A 22311-nucleotide genomic window follows, 5' to 3' on the forward strand; every position below is an offset into this window, starting at 1 on the left:
TGTTATTATGTCTTCCAACTTCAATATTTCATCTATGGAACGATAGTCTTAATTTTGCAAGTACAGTACTTGTCTGTACTTAATGTTATCTAACTTATAAATATAGCTTGAGACTTCGAATGTATCTTTGAGTTCTTTATATATAAATAATGAGCTACAATTTTCCATACTCACTCTCCAGTCTGAAATATAAATATCACGTTGCCTATTTCCAATCAAATGTACAAAGGCATATTTACTGATTCTGGATAAAGCCACACGTTATAAAACCCCGAATGTTGTAAAACATCTCGAACATTTGAGGCCTAATTTCTAACAGCACGGTTTGCATCTATCTCTCTTAATTCTTTACAGATAGTTGTCCTTAAAATACAATTATCAGTTTTGCTAGTGAATAGTTTGATAAAGTATTTTATAATCCGAACATATCGTTCGATATACAGCGGAAACCGACCTAGCTCCCTGTATAATGCGGCGTTCACACAGTGCCGATTATGGCTCCCGTTTGAGATAAGACAGCGCTACGACACGAAAAGCGAAAAAGTCGGATTACTATCCTCAATGATCTGGAATGTCCTATCATTGTCTGAACGCAGTCGTATATGTTCGTAGCAGAGTCCTACGGATCGGGAATGGTCCGGAAAGGTCGGCCAAACACTCCCGACGGTTAGGTGCGTCCCGTAACATTCGGGAAACATAGCCGATTTTGTCTAGTCGGATTACAATCGTTACTATGTCGTGACAGATTCGGTCGTTTTTTACCATGACAAAGATACAAATCGGATCAGAATCGGATTGAGAACGGGATAATCGGGACGAATTCTGCTGGAAACGGCTGGATCGGGACGCCTCCTGAACAATATGTTGTCGTGATTAAATAAATGTTTTTACAAATTTTAATAAAAGTTTGAATTTCCAGCCACGAATCACAGGATTTTGATCCGACTTTTGACACATTTTAATCGGGAATGGTCCTATCAATGACGGCAGTAAAAATCCTGAATGTGTGACTTAGGCTTAAAGACAATGTATTTGTAGACTTTTTTACTTCAGGTATACTCCGATCCATAATTAAGTATAAATGTTACAAACGAGCCAAACAGATTAAACATAATTTTAACTGGAATAACTGTATCTTTTATAAAACCGTTTTTTAAAACCGTCAGAGGCAATTCCATTCAAAGTATCATGTATCCTTTGACCAATAACAAATTTAATCCTACTCCCATATGTACTTCATTGTCAACCACTTTTCTATTTTCATACCCGTTATCCTTCGGCGGTTACTATGCTTGGAAATATATTGCCCATTCACCGGTAACGAGCTAAGGGCACATGACATTTGTACCATGTACTTCTAGATTTACATTTAAATGCTTTTAGCTTCGATTTACATACGGTACAAGTACTGTAAATGTTTCAATCGTGGAGCCGACCATCTGCTTCGAATAAATAAACTATATCTAATATGTGTTAAATAGAACTCTTTGTTATACTTAAAAACTTTTTGGACAATAATTTTGCTGTTCCACGGAACAGTATGGTACACGGTGTGTATATACTTACACAGTATAGATAATCCAAACCTAAAGTCCTGCCCAATTGCAAAAGCGCCGTCTTGACTATAATACCGGTGTGTTGGCATAAAACGTTGGGCTAGTATTGTCCCAGGTACAGATTCCAGCCCTCAGCAGAAATATTCAGAAAAAGGTAAAGGACAGTGAAGTTAAATGTGTTTTATTTTGCATCCGATACTTTGAAGGGGTATTGAAGGAGTTGCTTTGGTTGATTTTCGCATGTCACTTTGTATACACGTAATATTTAGTGTTGTTCTATATACATTATAAATATGAAAGTTATGCACCAGTCAATTGTAACCACGCCCCCCCCCCCAGGTCCGGGGGTATACCAGGAATAGGGGAGAAAATGGGCCATAGTTTTACCTTCCTGGTGACCCTGCAGTTCTGGGTGAATGTGGTGGTTTTGTCTTGCGCCAAATATAGCGGGGAATGGGCTTTACCTAGTCTAAAATAATAGACGTGTTATACGGGATTCTTCCAATCCCTAACGTCTAAACGGGAATGTGCAAAAAACGGGGGTGTTTTAAAAATATTGAAATTGTTTTAAGTGAAGTATTTTATGGTTGAAATTGATCATAAAGAGTTATATTCATATTTTACCATGTAAGTGAAATGTTATTTTGCACTAAACAAGCATTTAGTGCATTAAAACAAGTTGTTTACCTTTCCAATGAAACGAAAGTTGACTGACACAGACAACAATTATGCGAAGGGGAACAACTCGATACAATCGTAATAGCTCGGCATCCTCCGACAAAGCTTCGAGATAGGCCTCGTTATACAATCGTAACAACTCGGCCATGGCCGAAATGTTCCGAGCGATTTAAAACTGTGCCCTAAAGCCTTGCAGGTGCCCTTCATGTATATATCTTTATGTTTTGACAGAATGAAATGAAAAAAAGCCGTCAAACTCATTATTATAAGTTAGATATTTATTTTTTTGTGTACGAAACTAATATAAAATAACATTATCTGGTAATATTTCTTGTTTTTATGATATTTTATAGACGCTATATGCTTTAACCCGGAATCCTGATCGGAACAACTACCCACTTTTGATACTAAACAATTTGTACGTGAAGGATTTGCCATATCAAAAATCTAAAAAAAATCCGTCATTGTACAATTATTTGGACTAGGGCTTTACCTAGAAACCCTGGGGTGTGGTGCATTTGGTGTGGATTTTTCCAATCAGTTAATATCTGAAGGTTAGGGATTTTACCCGGGCTTGGCTGGACCAAAAGTCAAAGTCTCCGCTATTCCCCGGACCATGGGGTCGTGGTTACAATAGACAGGTGCATTATAATAGTAATATTAAATAATACTAATTAGAATAAAATGAGCAAATTGACAGGTTGATAAATCCAATAAATATGGTATTATTGGTCAAGTGTATTTATTTAGCCCTTTTTGACATGAGTATCCAATACACTATTGACTTGAGAATCCAAGTCATACATGTGATAACGTCCCAGACGTCCGGGATTGTCCCGGAAATCGTATCTCTGTCACGGAGGGTGCATGTTTGTCCCGGAAAGTCATGAAAAAAAAACGAAAAAAAAATCTCGGGAATCGAATATCTTAATTTTACCAATGTAAGTCAGCTATTTTGCCTGTCCGGGACACTGGTGCAGAAAAAAAACAAAACATGTCAAGTAAAAAACTTTGTACGTCTTGGCAGTCAAAATAGGTACATTTTCCCGACGTTAAATAGGCTAAAATAGCCCCAGATATGCTCTAGAATGTACCACAGACGTTCCCCATTTAAAAAAACTTCCGGGGGGGGGGGGGGGGGGGCATGCCCCCGGATACCCCTAGTGCGCGTTGACATTACGACGATTGTCCCGGAATCGACCCAAGAAATTATCACATGTATGATCCAAGTCCCTGTTTAAGTGATTATCCAATTACTGTGAATGTCATAACAATGCAAGCTGTGTACACTGTGGTTGGTTCGGGGTTATTTTCAGTGCATTCTCAAGTAACTGTCAGGAGTCAATTTTTCGGGTATGGTGACTTTGTAGTTTTCTGTCCAAATTCTGTATAACCCGAATCAAAAAATTGCCACTAATATTCTGCATATTGATAATTGTGTGTTTAAATCACCTGATCTACTTAAAATATTTGATTTTTTTTCTTATTCTAGTTTATTTGTTGGGTCGAGGTTTTGTTTAATGAAGGTCAGTTTCTGATGTTTTGTAAATGCTACTCTCTGATTGGTCCTAAAAAATCCAGGCTTCCCGCTGGCCATCGGCAATGTCGCCATTTTCGACGAAATTGCAAAAGTGGCGACATTTGGCATATTTATGGCTACAACTATATAATTTAAGTTCAGCTCATAATTTCATAATTGTACTTTTAAATTCAATGACACTATTGTATGCAGGGATTAGACAGAAATCAACATATTGATGTATGTCACATTTTTTGCAATCTTTTCATTATTTTATTGTTTTACATGTATTTATTTACTTGCCCATATATTTTATCAATAGAATAAAAAATTGCTAATTATTATAACTTGTGCGTCATCTACAGTAAAATATCATGTTTTTGCATGATAATGTGCAAATTAAATGCAATCTAAGGCTCTTCTAATGCTTAAACCCCATGAGATTCAGGGCGGGCCTGTGTCCTTCTGAACCAAGACCCGTGAGAAACAGCTGAAATGTAAGATTTTTCAAATATCTCAATAAATTAGGAAGGTATCTTGAAAAAAACTTCAAAAAGTGTTTACACCTTTACTTGTGTTTTATAACTTTCTTCCTCTTCATAATCAGTAAACTGGTTAATCAGCTGTTAGTCCATGTGTGTCTTGGGGGCGATCCCTGGCTGTTGACCTCCAGGCAGTACTTCATGTTCAAAGACACTGATGTTCAAATTGTAGAACATCAAAGACTTATGTACAAAATGCTTGTAACTCTAATAAAACATCATCAAATTATTTAAAACGATGACAGAAAATGCTGCATTTGCCAGAGAAACCATAATTGTTATGCTAAACAGGTTGGGTTTAAATAAGTACCTACCATTTGCAGTTAGGTGTTTGTTCCTCAATTTGGATAAATAAAAAAAAATGTTGCCAATGGAATCCCTTCAATTTTTTATATCGAAATATGGCAATAGAGTCCCTTCAAATTTTTATATCGAAATATATCTATGGATGGAGTCCCTTCAAATTTTTATATAAAAAAATATAACCAAAAGTATGGATTATTTCATAGCTTGGGCTTTTTCTTACAGTAGTATACAATGGTGCTGACCAAAACCATTTACTGAAAGGACCTACATTGTATATTGTTAATTATCCAGTCTCAAGACTCAAGAACATGACATTATTTTGACACCCAATTGTAATTTTACCAAATCATAACAACATACATGTAGAAAGACTTGAGGAGTCACTTTCTCATACATTAATTAGAATATCATTATGACTTGTATGGTAGCTGGCATTTCAGCTATTGAATTATATTAAGGTCCTTCAGTGCTACTCCAGAAATGGAACAATTCTAAAACAAACGTTTTCATGCCCCAAAAGGGAGGCATATATAGTAGTTGCATTGTCCTTTATTTTTTTATTGTGAATCAGCCAAATTTTGTTGTATGAAAACTGTGAGGTGACCCGTTTGAAATAAGAATTGATACATAGGTGTGAAATACCGAATTGGTTCTGTAATTTTGACTTCAAAATAGCAACAATTTCGAAGAAGTGAGATGCGTTTATAGATATAAATTTGAATTAAACCAAGAAGAAATAAAATCAGGACCAAAAATTAAATGTGAAAAAGCCTTTATTTCGGATATTCACTTTTGGATTAACAGTGTTTTGATGTATTTTGTCTATATGAAAAACTTTTAAAATCACCTCCTCAGAAACCATTGGCTCAAATTCAAAATAATTTCACCGAAATATTCCTGGTGACCCTTAAAAATAATTTTTTTTACTTCTTTTGTTATATGTTTTTGATAATAATTATTGTTTTACAATCATTGAATATATAACTTCATGAACTTCTTCACTGTAACAATGTGCTCTTGTAAGAAGAATTGTATAACTCGAAATAAGATATTGTTAGAGTTATGGCCCTTTGTAACTTTTTAAACAAATACATATTTTTCATGTTTTCATACGCACGTTTGAAAGACGGGACATATTATAGTTTCACCTGTGATGTACACTACAGACAGGCAGGCAGCGTCCAGTACGATGTCTAACATGTATCAGCCTAGTCAGATCAATCACTTTACATGCATTTGTCCAATCATCACCAAATTTGGTCACAACGTATATGGGCATAATACCTCAAATTGCCCTTTACTAAAGAAATTACCTAAAATTGGTCTTGTATGATCAATAACTTTACAAGCAATTTATTCAATCATCATTAATTATATTCAAAATGTGCATGGGCATAACACCTCAAAAGAGTTTGAAATTTGGCCTAATCGCTGTAGTCACCTTAGAGTTATTACCTTTTGATTATATAATTGTCTGAAAGTTCTACATTCTATATTTTATTGTTTTTGCTAGTTTGATTTTGTAAGTTATTTGCTTGGGTCACTTACATGCAAACTATCAAAACTATTACTTTCAAACTTAGGAATACCTGTTCACTATCAAATGTGCAATATGAAATAAATACCAGGTAAACCATAAAAGGATAAAACCAGACGAGTGTTCGGCATCCGCAGGTGGTGCTCTTGTTTTTTTTTTCATTTTGCTAACTTAATTCAAAACAGACCCCTGTTACAATACAATACGTATTGATAAAAAGGTTAAAGCATGACCTATATTACTCATTGTTCAAATATTTGTATCACTTGATATGGTTATCTTTAAAAAGGTTCAAAGTGTAAATCTTGAGATTTACAAGTTTTGTGACTTGATCAATATAAGTATGAAGTGTGTGCCTCAACAGTGAGTCTTAATACGATGTACATGCACTGTTTTATGTATATTTATTTGCAGCAGATATATTTTAGCATGATAGTTTTTAGCTCTGTAACCTCAAGGTGAAGAGAGAATGCAAACTTAAACATGTGAAATGCAAAAGGTGTTACATTATAATTGTGCTTGTTAGGAACCATTTTTGGAATAAAGATTTTCAAACTGATTCAAATAATTTTACAATATTTCTTCTTCCATTATGCACTAGTCAATTGTTACACCCCCCAGGTTCTGGGAATAGCGGGGACTTTGACTTCCGGCCAATCCCAGGTAAAATCTGCACCCAGTGGGGTCAAACTGCTGGTAAAATTCCGGCCAAATTCACTTGCTCCTCAAGGACATCCTAGGTTAGGCTCATTCCTGGCTTATTTTGGCGCAAAAACAAAACCACTGCATTCACTTGGCATTGTGGGGCCACCTGGAAGCTAAAAACACGGCCTATTTCCCCCACTATCCCCAGTATACCCCCGGACCTGTGGGGAGGCGCGTGGTTACAATTGACTGGTGCATTAAGTAACAAAGTTCACCTGAAGGAGGTCATCTTCCGAGAGCTTTACTTATAAAGAATCTTGGTGAAATATACTTAATGAGAACTTGAAAAAAATGGTAAAGTAATAAATGCATACGATTAAATTTTATGTAAACTATATGATACTAGAAAAATATTCATAATTAATAAAAATCAGAAAAAAGTCACTCAGTTAAAAATAGTCACTAAGAAGAGTTATGGATATGGCCCCTGGTACATATGGCCCTTTCTGTCAGTCTATCAGAGGCCTTCTTACATGTTAAATTCAGGGAATATTTTGCTTGGATTCCAAAAGTGTTCCGGCGATTTTATCCGCAATCTTACATTGAGCTGGAATATTTGTCTTAATAGAGCGGATGTCTTATGAACCTGAATTGAGCGATGTGTACGTCCAACTCACACTTTGACTTTTTTGCTTGTTTTAAAGACAAATAAATGATGTGACACTTTTGTCAATATGTGTATTATTTTATTTTTGTGTAACATGAGTGCCGTCTCCGGTATGTTTCATTTTGAAAACGGAATAAACTCCGTATGAAATACAGACAAAAAATGATTGTACAAAGGGAACCATTAATGCATTATAAGCATCAAGTTGGTGTGATACAAATAGAAGAAAAAACACAATGAAAAGTATACTTCAATGATAGAATTAAATGTAGAATTCAAGTATTTGAAAGACATTATTTATAACATTCTTATATGTTTATGTGAACATACTTTCATGTAGTGAGCCAATCAATGGAGACTCATGATCAATTAAAATATTCATTTAACAGACTGTCCAGCACATTTTATCATGAAATGTGGAAAATTTACACAATTCATCTGCAATTCATGAACTGGTCCCTAACTTAAGCTATTTCTTTGACCATATCAAACTTACTAACTAAATTTAAAATATATGTGCCATCACTTAAGTGTTTTTTGCTTGCTATTTCATTTTCATCTTGTCTTTATTTCACCTTAACTATTGTTGCATCTTCCCTAGTATACATCAATCAAATTCTGCATTTTGTCTGCATTTACAAAGTTTACAAACCATATCAAGATGAGCATTTAAAATCATGTTTTGTTTGATGAAAATCTTTCTCTTTTTAAGCTTGAAAGCAACTTACACGGCTAAATTATATTTAATATATTACCAAGTTAAGATTGATGAATGAACTTCAAGGCAAACTAGAAATATAATTCCAAATTGGCTTTTTATTCCCCCCCCCCCCCCAAGGGGGAATGTGGGCATATTAAAATTACATCGTCTGTCCATCCATCCATGTGTCCAGCTCAATTGCTTTCTCTTGTATGGACAGATTTTAAAATAACTTGTACATTTGTTCCACATACCAAGATGACGTGTCTTGGCAAGACCCGTGTCCCTCCCTCTAAGGTCAAGGTCAAACTTAGTGTTCACAGTGGAATGCTGCATCGGACCCATTCCCAAAGCAAAATATAAGATATTTTTCCCAATCTTCAGAAAACAATCCCAATAAAAAATAAAAAATAAAAAAATATTATTTTTTTTTGTATTGTTTTTTTTTTGTCTTTTTACCTGTACTGGTTCATTCTCAACATCCTAATAAATTGTGTAATGTAAAGTTTTTTTGATAATAAGGCCTTTTTTATTTGATTCTATGTTTTACGAACACCGCCGCTCAAAAAAACTCATTTTTGAAATGAAAATAAAATTGTGATTTCGTTTTTTTTCGCCGATGAAAATTTATCGCTGCAAATCATAAAAAGCAGAGGACATCGCAATAGCTGTAAAATATTGGTGTTATCATTTCTGAAAAAGTTTAAGCCAATGAAAAACATTCATCGGATTTGTAGGCTGGTGCTAAAAACCTGGTATCCGGTACCTGGAATCCACCGGTATCCGGTATCACCCGTCTGATACTGAATTATGTTGATATCAGGGTTAATATCGGATCATAAATCCAAGTATCCACGGTCCGTTATTAATTGCTTTTTGCTAACTGTAACAATGACATGGTTGGTTAATTGGTATCAGACAATTTGCAGCCAAGACAACACAGTGAAGTAATAGCCGATTCCTTAAACTCTAGATGGCAAATAAATTTACCGAAACTAGTTGATTTTTTTATGTCACTTGTCTATTATAACATGCATTTACAAAGTATAAAGAGTGATTAATAAAAATATGAAGAGTACTTGTCAGATAAAGCAAAAACAAATGTGCACACACTTACATATTGACTTGACATTAAAATAGAAAATCATAGAGAATACATCATAGCTTTTGCTTTTCTGTGTGTTTTTTTCCCCGACCAAAAAATAAAATTCCAGAAATGTAATTTTATTTTTATTTTTATTTCCTCCTCCTACGACACTTCACAACTCTGGCCGTTCGTAAAACATATAATTAAAAAAAAAGAGGCCTAACTCGGAAATTATTAATTTCCATCACATTCAGAGATCAGTATGAAATGTTATCTGTCATGCTTTATTGCAATAGATATTTACACCCCAAGGATTGATATTTTTTGGGTACTTCAAAGGGAAAATAAACTAATATTAAATCATTTCCTAATTCGCAGGAGACAGCTTTTTCTTTAAACTGTAAAATTTCCCAATTTCGGCATTTTCATGACGCAAAATTTCCCAAAATGTCTAGGGTCTTTTTCCCAAAATGGGCAGAAAAAGCCCTGCACAAGCAAGACCTATGTCCCTACCACTGATCACAATGCTACATATTATATAAGGACAGAGTATATGTGGTTTTGTCCAGGCTGTTACTTTTTTCTTGTGTGGACAGATTTTAAAATTACTTGTCACATGTAATTCTAATATCAAGATGACTTGTCCCGTGCACAACCCACTTCGTGGAATTCATAACTTACAATGACAGCTCTTGTTTTATATTTTAAATGTAACATGATTTAATCACTTTCAAGCCAAATAGTAAGGATATTATATACAATGTATCATGTATGTATGTTTCTATGCAGGTGAAGACAGCAGTAAGCATGGCTGATGTTATCCTGTCAGTGGTCTTTGGCGTGTTTAAAATCCTGGCAGTTGTCTATGATGTGGTCACTTTTGTGCCCTACTACATTGCTTCCAAGCCAGGACAGAAACTGAAACAGTCGAGGAGGATGAAGGTATCCAATGTATAACTATGTATTCATTTTTAACCCATGTAATTGTTTTTGACTATCCCCCTTCAAATCGAAGGTTTGCATGCATCCATCTGTCACATTTTTTTCTGTCATATCTTGCTACTGATTGGTCAGATGATTTTCAAACTTACTCTGAGTGTCCCCCTCCTAAAATTTTTACGGCTTGTAAATGTTGGTCACCAGGAATAAAAGAAAAATCACTAGGTCAAATTTTAGAAATACCTTTGAAACACTATAGAGATATTATATTTGGTCCAATATTCATGTAAATTTATCAGAATACTTTCCTTGATGAACTCTTCGATTAATTTGAAACTAGGTGTCACCATGTGTCAAAAAATAGGTCACCAAGTCAAATTTTTGTCTGGAACCATATTGTCGGAACCTTATCTTGGTAGGGATTAGTTAGATTATGTTCAAACTTCAAAATGTGGCCCTTGATAAAGTTTTAACCGCGTGTAAAATTGGGCCACATGAAGTCAAAAATAAGGTCATAAGGTCAAATCTTATATCTAGAATAATTTGAAACACACTAAAGACATTTAATTTGGTCCACTTTTCATTAAACATTTTCAGAACATTTCCCCTTGATGAACTCTTGGACTATTTTTAAACACTAGAATAAATCTTCAAGAGGCAATATATCTGGTCCAATATTTATGATTTAATCAGAATGTTTTCCTTGACTGGTTTGATACTGGGTTGACGAAAAGAACACTGTTACTAAAAATAGAAAAAAAACCCGTTGAAACTAAATAAAAAAATGAAGGCTGACGTACCTCTGTCAATTCTTAATTTGATTTCATTTTATTAACCAGGTTTTCACATAGTGAAACCTGGTTATTAGAATGGCGACCGTCGTTGTTCGGGCGGGCTGGCGGCCGGGCGGCGTCAAACTCACCTATGAAACTGAATAACTTTAGTAAGGATTGACATATCTTGACCAAACTTGGTCTATAGAAAGAGTTTATCGGTACCTTTCATGGGATTGCATTTAGGGTCCTTAGGGTCAAGGTCTCTGTTACTAAAAATAGAAAAAACGGTTGAAACTGAATAACTTTAGATAGGGATGACATATCTTGACTAAGCTTGGTCTATAGGAAGAGTTTATGGAGACCTTTCATGGGATTGCGTTTGGGGACCCTAGGTTCAAGGTCAAGGTGACTGTTACTAAAAATAGAAAAGCAGTTGAAACTGAATAACTTTAGTAAGGGTTGACATATCTTGACCAAACTTAGTCTGTAGAAAGAGTTTATGGGTACCTTTCATGGAATTGCGATTGGGGTCCCTAGGTTCAAGGTCAAGGTCACTGTTACTTAAAATAGAAAAACGGTTGAAACTAAATAACTTTAGTTTGGGATGACATATCTTGACTAAACTTAATCAATAGGAAGGGTTTGTGGAGACCTTTCATGGAATTGTGTTTAGGGTCCCTAGGGTCAAGGTCACTGTTACTAAAAATAGAAAAAACGGTTGAAACTGAATAACTTTAGATAGGGATGACATATCTTGACTAAGCTTGGTCTATAGGAAGAGTTTATGGAGACCTTTCATGGGATTGCGTTTGGGGACCCTAGGTTCAAGGTCAAGGTGACTGTTACTAAAAATAGAAAAACGGTTGAAACTGAATAACTTTAGTAAGGGTTGACATATCTTGACCAAACTTAGTCTGTAGAAAGAGTTTATGGGTACCTTTCATGGAATTGCGATTGGGGTCCCTAGGTTCAAGGTCAAGGTCACTGTTACTTAAAATAGAAAAACGGTTGAAACTAAATAACTTTAGTTCGGGATGACATATCTTGACTAAACTTGGTGTACAGGTAAATAGAGTTTATAGATACCTTTCATTGGATTGCGTTTGGGGTCCCTAGGGTCAAGGTCACTGTTACTAAAAATAGAAAAATGGTTCAAACTGAATATCTTTAGTTAGGGTTGACATTTCTTGACCAAACTTGGTCTATAGGAAGAGTTTATGGATACTTTCGTGGGATTACGTTTTGGGGACCCTAGATTCAAGTTCAAGGCCACTGTTACTAAAAATAGAAAAACAGTTGAAACTGAATTATTTTAGTCAGGTCTACATATCTTGACCAAACCAGGTATAAAGGAAGAGTTTATGGATACCTTTCATGGGATTACGTTTGGGGTCCCAAGATTCAGGGTCAAGGTCACTGTTACTAAAAATAGAAAAATGGTTGAAACTGAATAAGTTAAGTTAGGGTTGACATATCCTGACACAGCTTGGTATAAAGGAAGAGTTTATGGATACCTTTCAATGGATTGCATTTGGGGTCTCTAGGTATAAGGTCACTGTTACTAAAAATAGAAAAACAGACACAGGCTTAAGTTCTTCTGTTAATCATTAAAAACCTGGTTTCGACGCATTGCTGCGTTTGTTTGTTTTGAAAGGCACAAAGTCAATTATTCCATTATTATTGTATTTATTTCTAAGACAAAGAGGTGTTTAGTTGAGCATGCTGTCCTACCACAGCTATTGTTGAAAATCAGAGTTTGTTCTGGCCATTATCTTTGGATATTTGTATTTTTCAATTGCTGCATTTTTATTTCATTTCTTGAAATTTACTTTCTAAACATGCCCATATTTTTCCATGTTATGAATTTTTCCAACATGTGTATGCAATTTCTACAACCTTCACCATTTTTATGATCACATTGTATTACAATTCTGTCTTTTCATAGAAAAAGGGTGTATGGGGAGAATCCATCACTGACAGTGATATTCATGTCTAGAAATGTTATCACACCAATTAATCACTGTCAAAGTACTTGTACTTGTTTTCTATTATGATGATTAATTATGAGATGAGCAACAACCAAGATGTGACACTTAAGCTGCTTTAAGTTAAATGTATAAATCTGATTATCCATATCCATCCCAACAAAATTATAAAGCAAAAGTCAAGTTTATTCAATTTTCAAGCTTATATTGCCTGTTGTGTTGATTTTGATATTTTGCCATAAATGAAGAATAATACATATTATAATATTGCTTCGGTAATTTTTTCCACCTCACATTACAGGAAGTTTCATGGAATAAATTGTCATCACAGCTGTTATTGTTTCAATAGTTTAAAAGATTAAAGCCAGCTTTAATTTACTTCAATGGTGTGTTTCATATTCATCTCATCTTAATAACAGATGGAACATTGCATTAAGGCAAGTGTTTTAGATATGAGTGAATGTTAAGAGAGTAAACGGCATATCCATGAAGCATTAGAGTATGTTGTACTGCATTCTTGCACTGCATTGATTCATCTAATTAGTTGTTGCTAGTACTTGTTGATGGAGTGGAGCTTTCTTTTTTAATGAGTTTGATTTTAAAGCTGTTTACACAGCTCCATTTAAAAGAAATAAATATATTTCTAATGACTGCATTCAACAAATGAGGAGGTTTGTTTAGGTTATAAACCATGTTTATTGAACAGATCATGTCAGCCACCGTGGCGTTGTTGTCATAAACAGATCATGACAGGCGTTGTCATAATCAGGTCATGACATCTATGGTGGCCTTGTTTTTGTCATGAAAAGATCATGACAGCCATGGTGACCTTGTTGGCTTGTGTGCTTGCGTATGTGCGTGCTTGCGTGCGTGCGTGTGTGTGTGCGTGCATACTTGCGTGCGTGCGTATGTGTTGGGCAATCATCTTCAGAGCATAACATGAAAAGTTTTTGAGGCATTGACTTCAAACTCCATAATTATACAAATATATCTCATTAGGGAGAAGTGCATTGCAAAGGCAGTCTGTACGAAAGTCATTATCACATTGTAGGACACGAGGTCCTGCAATACTGTCTGCATTGCAGGACCGGACCAGTTTTTGCAGGTCCGAAAATTTTACGTACATTTTAGTCATTCTCGTAATATAAAACCAGAGTGATGATGCTATGCGTACCATACCGTTAGATTTATCATTATCAAAACTCTGATGAATGAGGTCTGATTTTCAAGAGTCAAAATCAGATCTTTAAGAGTCATTGTCCATTTTATTTCTAAATTCTTGGTCGTTCTTCATAAATAATAGTTATTATCTGTCATAAGATGGCAATGATTTTCTAATCTTGGTTTAATAGCTTTCAAACAAATAAAAAATACAGTTTCTATTTTCTATAAGGATCAGCGGTATTAATCCACTATCAATTCTAGAAAAAATTCAAGGAATAAGAAATATAATCTTATAGAATACCTTGTTGTCTAATATTTATGCCCCCTTTTGAAAAAAGTGGGGTATATTGTTTTGCACATGTCGGTCGGTCGGTCGGTCTGTCTGTCTGTCGGTCGGTCGGTCGGAATACCAAATGGTTTCCGATCAATAACTTGAGAACGCTTTGACCGAGGGACCTCATACTTGGTATGTGTATTGGTCATCACCAGCAGATGAACCCTATTGATTTTGAGGTCAGTGGGTCAAAGGTCAAGGTCAGTGTGACCTTTACATGAAAAACGGTTTCCGATCAATAACTTGAGAACGCTTTGACCCAGGAACCTCATACTTGGTAGGTGTATTGGTCATGACCAGCAGATGAACCCTATTGATTTTGAGGTCAGTGGGTCAAAGGTCAAGGTCAGTGTGACCTTAACATGAAAAACGGTTTCCGATCAATAACTTGAGAACGCTTTGACCCAGGGACCTCATACTAGGTAGGCTTATTGGTCATGACCAGCAGATGAACCCTATTGATTTTGAGGTCAGTGGGTCAAAGGTCAAGGTCAGTGTGACCTTTACATGAAAAACGGTTTCCGATCAATAACTTGTTCCTTCTCAGTCTCTTGGGTGGTAAACAAATTCCAAGAGTGACAAAAAATATGTTCTGACTCCTATGAACGTATTATTTATTTAATGCATGCTCAGTGAAACAGGAATTATGCATGTATTACTCGTTATGTAACCCTATGCATCCTTTGTCAGACTCCTATATGCACCATCGATTGTTCTATAGTTGCAACAACATATTTGTACTTTAGGTTTCACTTTCAAGTTTTTCATTTTTTTTTCCTGAAGTAAACAAAAACATTCAATGATCCTATTGTCAATATTGCAACATTGTTTTTTATATTTCATTAATTGCATAACAGTAAAACTCTTTTGTTATAGAACTTTACACTGACAACGATTAACGCAGTTCTTTTTTCCCTTTCATTAAAATTGACAGGAAGTAAGCGTGCACCTGTTTCCCGCGCTTTTTAGACCATGTGCTACGAAAAATCTTTATTCCTTTCTGTTACACATTAAGAACGAATACAAATTTCATTAATTTCATGTAAGACAAGATATAAAAAAACAAAATATATTTTAGCATTATTGTTTTTCAAACCATCGTACTTAGCGAAAAAGCCGAAGATATCCGTTAATTTGCATAATGGGCGGAGTTTATAATTACGTCATTAGTTTGAGTTGGTTACGGTCAGATTCCAGATTGATAATCACTTGTCACTTCGGCAGTTAATTGCATTTGACTTTAATTGATTAAACAAACATTTAGAGCTTGCCTTGCTGCTCCTTTCAAATGATAACGACTCTTGCACTGAAAATATCCCGGGTTAAAACTGACGCATTGCACAAATTAATGATGCATCAATTCCGGGTCATTTACGATTTCTGTGCGTCAAAACCAAGGTCAATTGAAAGCCCTGAATTTGTTGTAAACATAGGTTAGTTAATTAAATTAACAAGAAACACTTTTGACACATAATTAATAAACAACAGATTTTCCCCTAAAATTATTGCCGGACACGCGGGCCTACAATATACATGCGATTGCCGGACCTCGCCATTTATTACCCGCGGGAGCCGAGTTCCGACGAACTTTCGTACAGACGGCAAAGGAATCATAACTCTGGTTGTAACACTTTTTGAGTAATTGCGCTTTTTTATACATACATTTTGACAGTGCAAGTCTTTGAGGTATTGAATTTAAACTGTTTTTACAGGTGAATGTCATTTAGTGCACAAGGACCATAACTCTGGGTACAGTTTCTTTTTAGTTCGACTGTTCGAAGAATAAGGAGAGCTATACTTTTCACCCTGGCGTAGGCATCGGCATCACACCTTGGTTAAGGTTTTACATGTAAGCACCTTTAAGTCATTATCTCAGTAAATACATCATTTATTGCATTGGAACTTTGGATATGTATTCCCAACTATCTAACCTACTAAATTAATTAATGAAGTTAGATAACACTTACCTGAATTTAATGAAAATAATGGGCCTTTATTATTTGACTTAGAAAATCTGATTAAAGTTTTGCATGTAAGCACACATAGGTTAATATCTCAGCAACTACTTGTGGTATTGCATTGAGACTTTATACAATGGTATTCAACCATCCAACCTACTTGCCCGGTAAATTACCAAGTAAGATAACTCTAGTTTGCATTAAATTCAAATAATGATGTCATTCTAATCTAATTTTAAAGTGATCCATGCATGTTTTGTCAAATCTTTTAATCCTTACACTGAAAAGCTGCGGAATAGTCGAGCCCGCTGTCTGTTTGACAGCTGTTGTTTAGTTATTGCCCTTTGTTAATTTTCATACGTATTCTTTGTTTTGAGCATAACTTTAATGTATTGACTTTAAACTTCATATACAGAGTGCACCTGTGCAACAAACCAACAAATCTGGCTGCAGTATTTTTAATAGTTATTGCGCTTTGTTAATGTTCATTGGTATCCTTTGTCAAAGGCAGGGTTGATACTGTTTTTAATTCGGCAGGAAATATGGCAGTCAGTGACTGCTCTTCTTTCAACTGAAATGTGAATGGCGCTATAACAATTAAGTATGTCATGCAAAACTTTGATCAATTTGGAATTTAAAAGTCCATATACTGCCATGTGCAGCAATTTCAATGTATTTGACTCAAATGGTTATCAAATTTCATCCGGTTGTCTACTAAGGAAAACAGGCAAGTTTTAATTGTCATCGACTTGTAGCCCCAAATAATGTGATGATAAGAAGAACTAATGTATTTCCATTGTTTTAACTGATTTTATCAAAGATGCTGTACACCATGCAGCAATCGAAATGAAAACTGTGATTCCCATCTGTAGTTTGTATTACATATCTATCAAAAATGATAAAAACAACAACACATTTTTAAAGATTTTGTTTGGCAAACAATTATATTTAAATATCCTTTTTGTCATGCAGACTGTTACTTTAAGATCATCACACTTCTGTCTAAAAATGACAGTTGTAATATTACTCAGTATTTACAAGTGAACCATATAAAAAAAAATCATGAGTGTTCATGTGTTAGGCAGTTACTCGGATTTTTTTTATCTGCTTAGGACTAATGGATATGAAAAGTGCTAACATCAAGGTGAATGCATCTCAAATCTGAATTGAAATGCATGAAGTGCTTTAAACTTTATTGTTACTGTGGCAATTGTGTAATTTGCAGAAGCAGTTATTGGACATGACCTTATAATAGAAGTTATGATAACAAATACCCACAAATATACACCCAAATAAACAAAGTTAAAATAAGGGAACTCTTGATAAAACTTGCTAAATGATGTTTAGGTTGAATGTGTTTTTTTATATTGAATGAGTTGGAAATAGCCAACTGGGCAGAAACTACTTGACTTGTTTATTTATCCATTTGAAATACTTTATTTCAGGCTCGTTCAGTGGATGGGAATCCGGCCTCTCCGTTCCGGTGTGTGGAGCTGGGTGGAGGCCCCCTGACGACAACCCCGTTTCCAGAATGTTCCACCCTCGAAGACCTGCTTGTGCGGGCTGTGAGAATCTACGGGGAGAAACGCTGCCTCGGGACACGTGAGCTACTCCGAGAAGAGGATGAAAAACAGGCAAACGGGAGAGTGTTTAAAAAGGTGATTATAAAAACACCTACTGATGGTCTTCAGTTGGGACAGGGAATAATGCATGTAAAAGGACATGTGGTATTCTGGGAGTGATAATCAGAAAGTTATTTTTAGAAATGTATCATCTGGCAGAAGGATTTGAACCCTGTCACCCTGGGCCTGCAGTCTTGGACCTTACACAGCCATTAATCTAAAGTAGACACATATTCTCATATTTTTAATTTTATTAAAGAAATAAATTGAACTTTTTAGGGCAAAATTTGTCAACAATAAAAGGCAAGTGCCAATATTTGAATGATTGTTGTTGTTTTAGTTGAAATTAAAATTCAAGGCGTGTTTGTCAACAGTTATTGCTCTCAGGTAGTTGGGAACTGAAAGCTTTCAAGAGGCTTAATTCAACCTGCTATTTATTTTTTACTTGTAATATAAACAAATACACTGGCAATTACAGGGAGTGTGTTAGGGTAGATGCTTCACCATAAGTGGAGTTATACACCATTTATATCTTGGTTTGTTAGAGCAACAAGATACCTGTATCTGTATTGTTTTAACTGCCCATCTTCAGGTTGTGATGGGCGAATATTCGTGGATCACATTTGAGCAAATGTACACACGTCTGACCTACCTCGGTAGCGGTTTACTGGCCCTGGGACAGAAACCTCGCAAAAATATCCTCATCTTCGCCGAAACTCGCGCTGAGTGGATGATTGCAGCACAGGCCTGCTTCAAGTATAACTTTCCAGGTGAGCGCATGTGTTTCTCTGAAGCAAGGAGAATTTCAGTGGGATACACAGATAAAGTCCTTTAAATTAAGGTGTTGCTTTATTGGATTTTTTCCTTTTAAAATATATTTTTTATTTTATTTACAGGTAAAAAAAATGATTGTTGACTATAATGTATTGAAGAACATTGATATGATTGACCCTATATGTGTTTCAGTTGTGACGTTGTATGCGACTCTTGGCGAGGATGCCATTATACATAGTGTGAATGAAAGTGAAGTCAGCCATGTCATCACTTCCGCTGACCTTTTGCCCAAATTTAAGGTTCTTATACCATTTTAAAAATCTTTCCATTATATTCAAAGCATGTTTGAGCACTCGGCCACCAATTACAAAATTCATTTTTTTTGTCTTTTTGAGCCACAATTAGTTAATAACAATAAAAGTTTTAAAACTTTCAGAAAATGTTTAGCATGGTAAACTGTTACTAGATAACAGTTTATATATTTTAGGGCATTATGGGTAAGATGCCTAAGTTGACGCACCTGATTGTGATGTGTGATAACCAGTCAATTGCGAGTGTACGTAAAGACTTCCAGGACAATATCAACATTTTTACGTTCAATGAGGTGGAGGTTCAGGGGGCGGAGCCTGATAACAGTAAGTATGGCGAATTATGATAATGGACTTTAAAATATCAATATACTAAAATATATGTGTAGCACTTCATGTTTTTGAAACTTAAATATTACTTTAGTTATAAAATGATGAAGGAAGAAGCTATCTGAATCATTAAGTGTTTAAGCTCGGTAAAGGACTTCCTTCTACTGAAGCAGTCTCTTGTGAATATGAAATATAATGCCTTAAGACTTTTTTAATGCAATCATACCATTCAGCGTCTAATTCTGGATATTTCATACTTTGTCAAAAAAAGTTTTGAAACATGATACTTCACTGTCAGATAATTATGCGCATATTTGAAGTGATATTTTTCTTCTATATATTATGTAATATGAATGAATACTCTACTCAACCGAATTTGAACTGCTTTTTTGTTATCGAAAAATAATTTTCTTTTTCAAGAAAGCCCATTTAAAGTGCAGGTCAATCACAACATATTAAGTATGCCTTCATCTGTGGCAACAACAGTTATGCAATGTAAACAATGTTGACAACAGCGGCACATAAGGTGAACGTCTAGTAGAATTTTGTACTTTGAGACACCTTACAGCCTCACAAACATATGGTTATAAACAAAACAGATCAACTGACTTCCAGTCAATTGTTTGAATTTTGAATTAGAAGACAAAGAGGTAACGCTTGCGTACCGTAAGACATAAGTTGATTGTTATCAATTTTTTTGTCTATATTTTTGAGAGCTGTCCACTTTATTAACCAGGTTTCACATAGTGAAACCTGGTTATTAGAATTAAGTAAGTTGTTGTTCGGGTGAAAGGCTGGCGGGTGGGTAGCTGGGCGGGCAGAGTAAAACTCATTTATGAAACTGAATAACATTAATGGGAGTTGACAAATCTTGTCCAAACTTTGTATATAGGAAAAGATTAAGCATACCTTTCATAGGTTTGCGTTTTGGGCCCCGAGGGTCAAGGTCTAGGTCACAGTTATTTAAAATAGAAAAACTGTCAAACTGAATAAATTTAGTTAGGATTGATGTATCTTGGCTAAATTTGTTATTAAAAAGAATTTATGAAGACTTTTTATGGGATTGCTTTTGGGGGCCCTGAGGTTGAGGTCACTGTTACTGAAAATAGAAAAATGGTTGAAACGGAATAACTTTAGTTAGGGTTGATATATTTTGACTTTACTTGGTATTTAGGAAGAGTTTATGGAGACCTTTCATAGGATTGCACTAAAAATAGAAAAGAGGTTGAAACCCAGGTGGACATATTTTGACTAAACATGATATTAAGGAAGAGTTTATGGGTATCTTCATGGGATTGCATTTATAGGGCCCCCTGGCATCAGCCTCTGGCTAAAGTATTCGGGTTGTACATGGGAGGCCGAGAAATTATTAAAATTCATATAAAATTCTTATTAATGGTACATTAATAGTTTTTAGCTCGACTATTCGAAGAATAAGGAGAGCTGTACTACTCACCCAAGTGTCGGCGTCGGCATCGGCGTCGGCATCACCCCTTGGTTAAGGTTTTGCGTGCAAGCACACATAGGTTAATATCTCAGCAACTACTTGAGGTATTTCATTGAGACTTTATACAATGGTACTCAACCATCCAACCTACTTAATTAACCAAGTTTGATAACTCTACTTTGTATTTAATGCCAATAATAGGCCTTTATTATTTTACTTAGATATTCTGGTTAAGGTTTTGCGTGTAAGCACACATAGGTTAATATCTCAGCAACTACTTGAGGTATTGCATTGAGACTTGATACAATGGTACTCAACCATCCAATCTACTCAATTAACCAAGTTAGATAACTCTAGTTTGCAATTAATGCAAATAATAGGCCTTTATTATTTGACTTAGAAATTCTGGTTAAGGTTTTGCGTGCAAGCACTCATAGGTTAATATCTCAGCAACTGCTTGAGGTATTGCATTGAGACTTGATACAATGGTACTCAACCATCCAACTTACTTAATTAACCAAGTTAAATAACTCTAGTTTGCATTTAATGCAAATAATAGGCCTTTATTATTTGACTTAGAAATTCTGGTTAAGGTTTTGCATGCAAGCACACATAGGTTAATATCTCAGCAACTACTTGTGGTATTGCATTGAGACTTGATACAATGGTACTCAACCATCCAACCTACTTAATTTACCAAGTTAGATAACTCTAGTTTGTATTTAATGCAAATAATTGCCCTTTATTATTCGACTCAGAAATTCTGGTTAAGGTTTTGCATGTAAGCACACAAAAGTTAATATCTCATCAACTACTGGATGAATTGCATTGAGACTTTATAAAATGGTACTCAACCATCCAATCTACTTAAATAACCAAGTAAGATAACTCTAGTTTGCATTAAATTCAAATAATGGCCCCTTTTTTGTTCAACATAGAAATTCTGGTTAAGGTTTTGCATGTAACCACTATTAAGTCAATGCTTCAGCAAATACATCATGTATTGCATTGAAACTTTACACACAGGCTCCCAACCATTTAACCTTCTTATTTAATCAAGTAAGATAACCCTATCTTTCATATTATATAATTTTTGCCCCTTTATTATGCGACTTAGAAATTCTGGTTAAGGTCTTGCATGTTAGCACACATAGAATAATATCTCAGCAACTACTTGATGTATTGCATTGAGACTTTATACAATGGTATTCAACCACCCAACCTAATTGAATAATCAAGTTAGATAACTGTGTTTTGCAAATAATGGCCCTTTATTATTACACTTTAAAAATTCTGGTTAAAATTTTGCATGTAACCACATTTATGTTAATATATCCGCACATCATGTATTGCATTGACATCTAATCTTACAGTGATCCATGCATGTTTCGCCAAAACTTTTCAATCCTTACACTGAAAAGCGGCGGAATAGTCGAG

At 35.1% G+C, this 22311-nt stretch overlaps 1 protein-coding gene across 2 annotated transcripts in view; it reads left to right on the plus strand.

The window, feature by feature from the left end:
* The first annotated feature begins 1637 nt into the window (after nt 1-1637).
* Nucleotides 1638-22311, plus strand: part of LOC128219923 (long-chain-fatty-acid--CoA ligase 4-like) — a 33660-nt gene continuing 12986 nt past the window's right edge. Inside the window, exons 1-6 of one of the 2 annotated variants that reach the window (XM_052928100.1) lie at nt 1638-1710; nt 10027-10179; nt 17839-18051; nt 18608-18785; nt 18982-19088; nt 19277-19424. In XM_052928100.1, the coding sequence (XP_052784060.1) occupies nt 10045-10179; nt 17839-18051; nt 18608-18785; nt 18982-19088; nt 19277-19424 (781 nt within the window). In that variant the 5' untranslated portion in view covers nt 1638-1710; nt 10027-10044. Of the gene's footprint in view, nt 1711-10026; nt 10180-13274; nt 13375-17838; nt 18052-18607; nt 18786-18981; nt 19089-19276; nt 19425-22311 lie in introns of those variants that run through there. The other variant, XM_052928101.1, reaches the window with a different exon arrangement.

The sequence above is a fragment of the Mya arenaria genome, chromosome 15, assembly GCF_026914265.1.
Source record: "Mya arenaria isolate MELC-2E11 chromosome 15, ASM2691426v1".
Taxonomy (NCBI): domain Eukaryota; kingdom Metazoa; phylum Mollusca; class Bivalvia; order Myida; family Myidae; genus Mya; species Mya arenaria.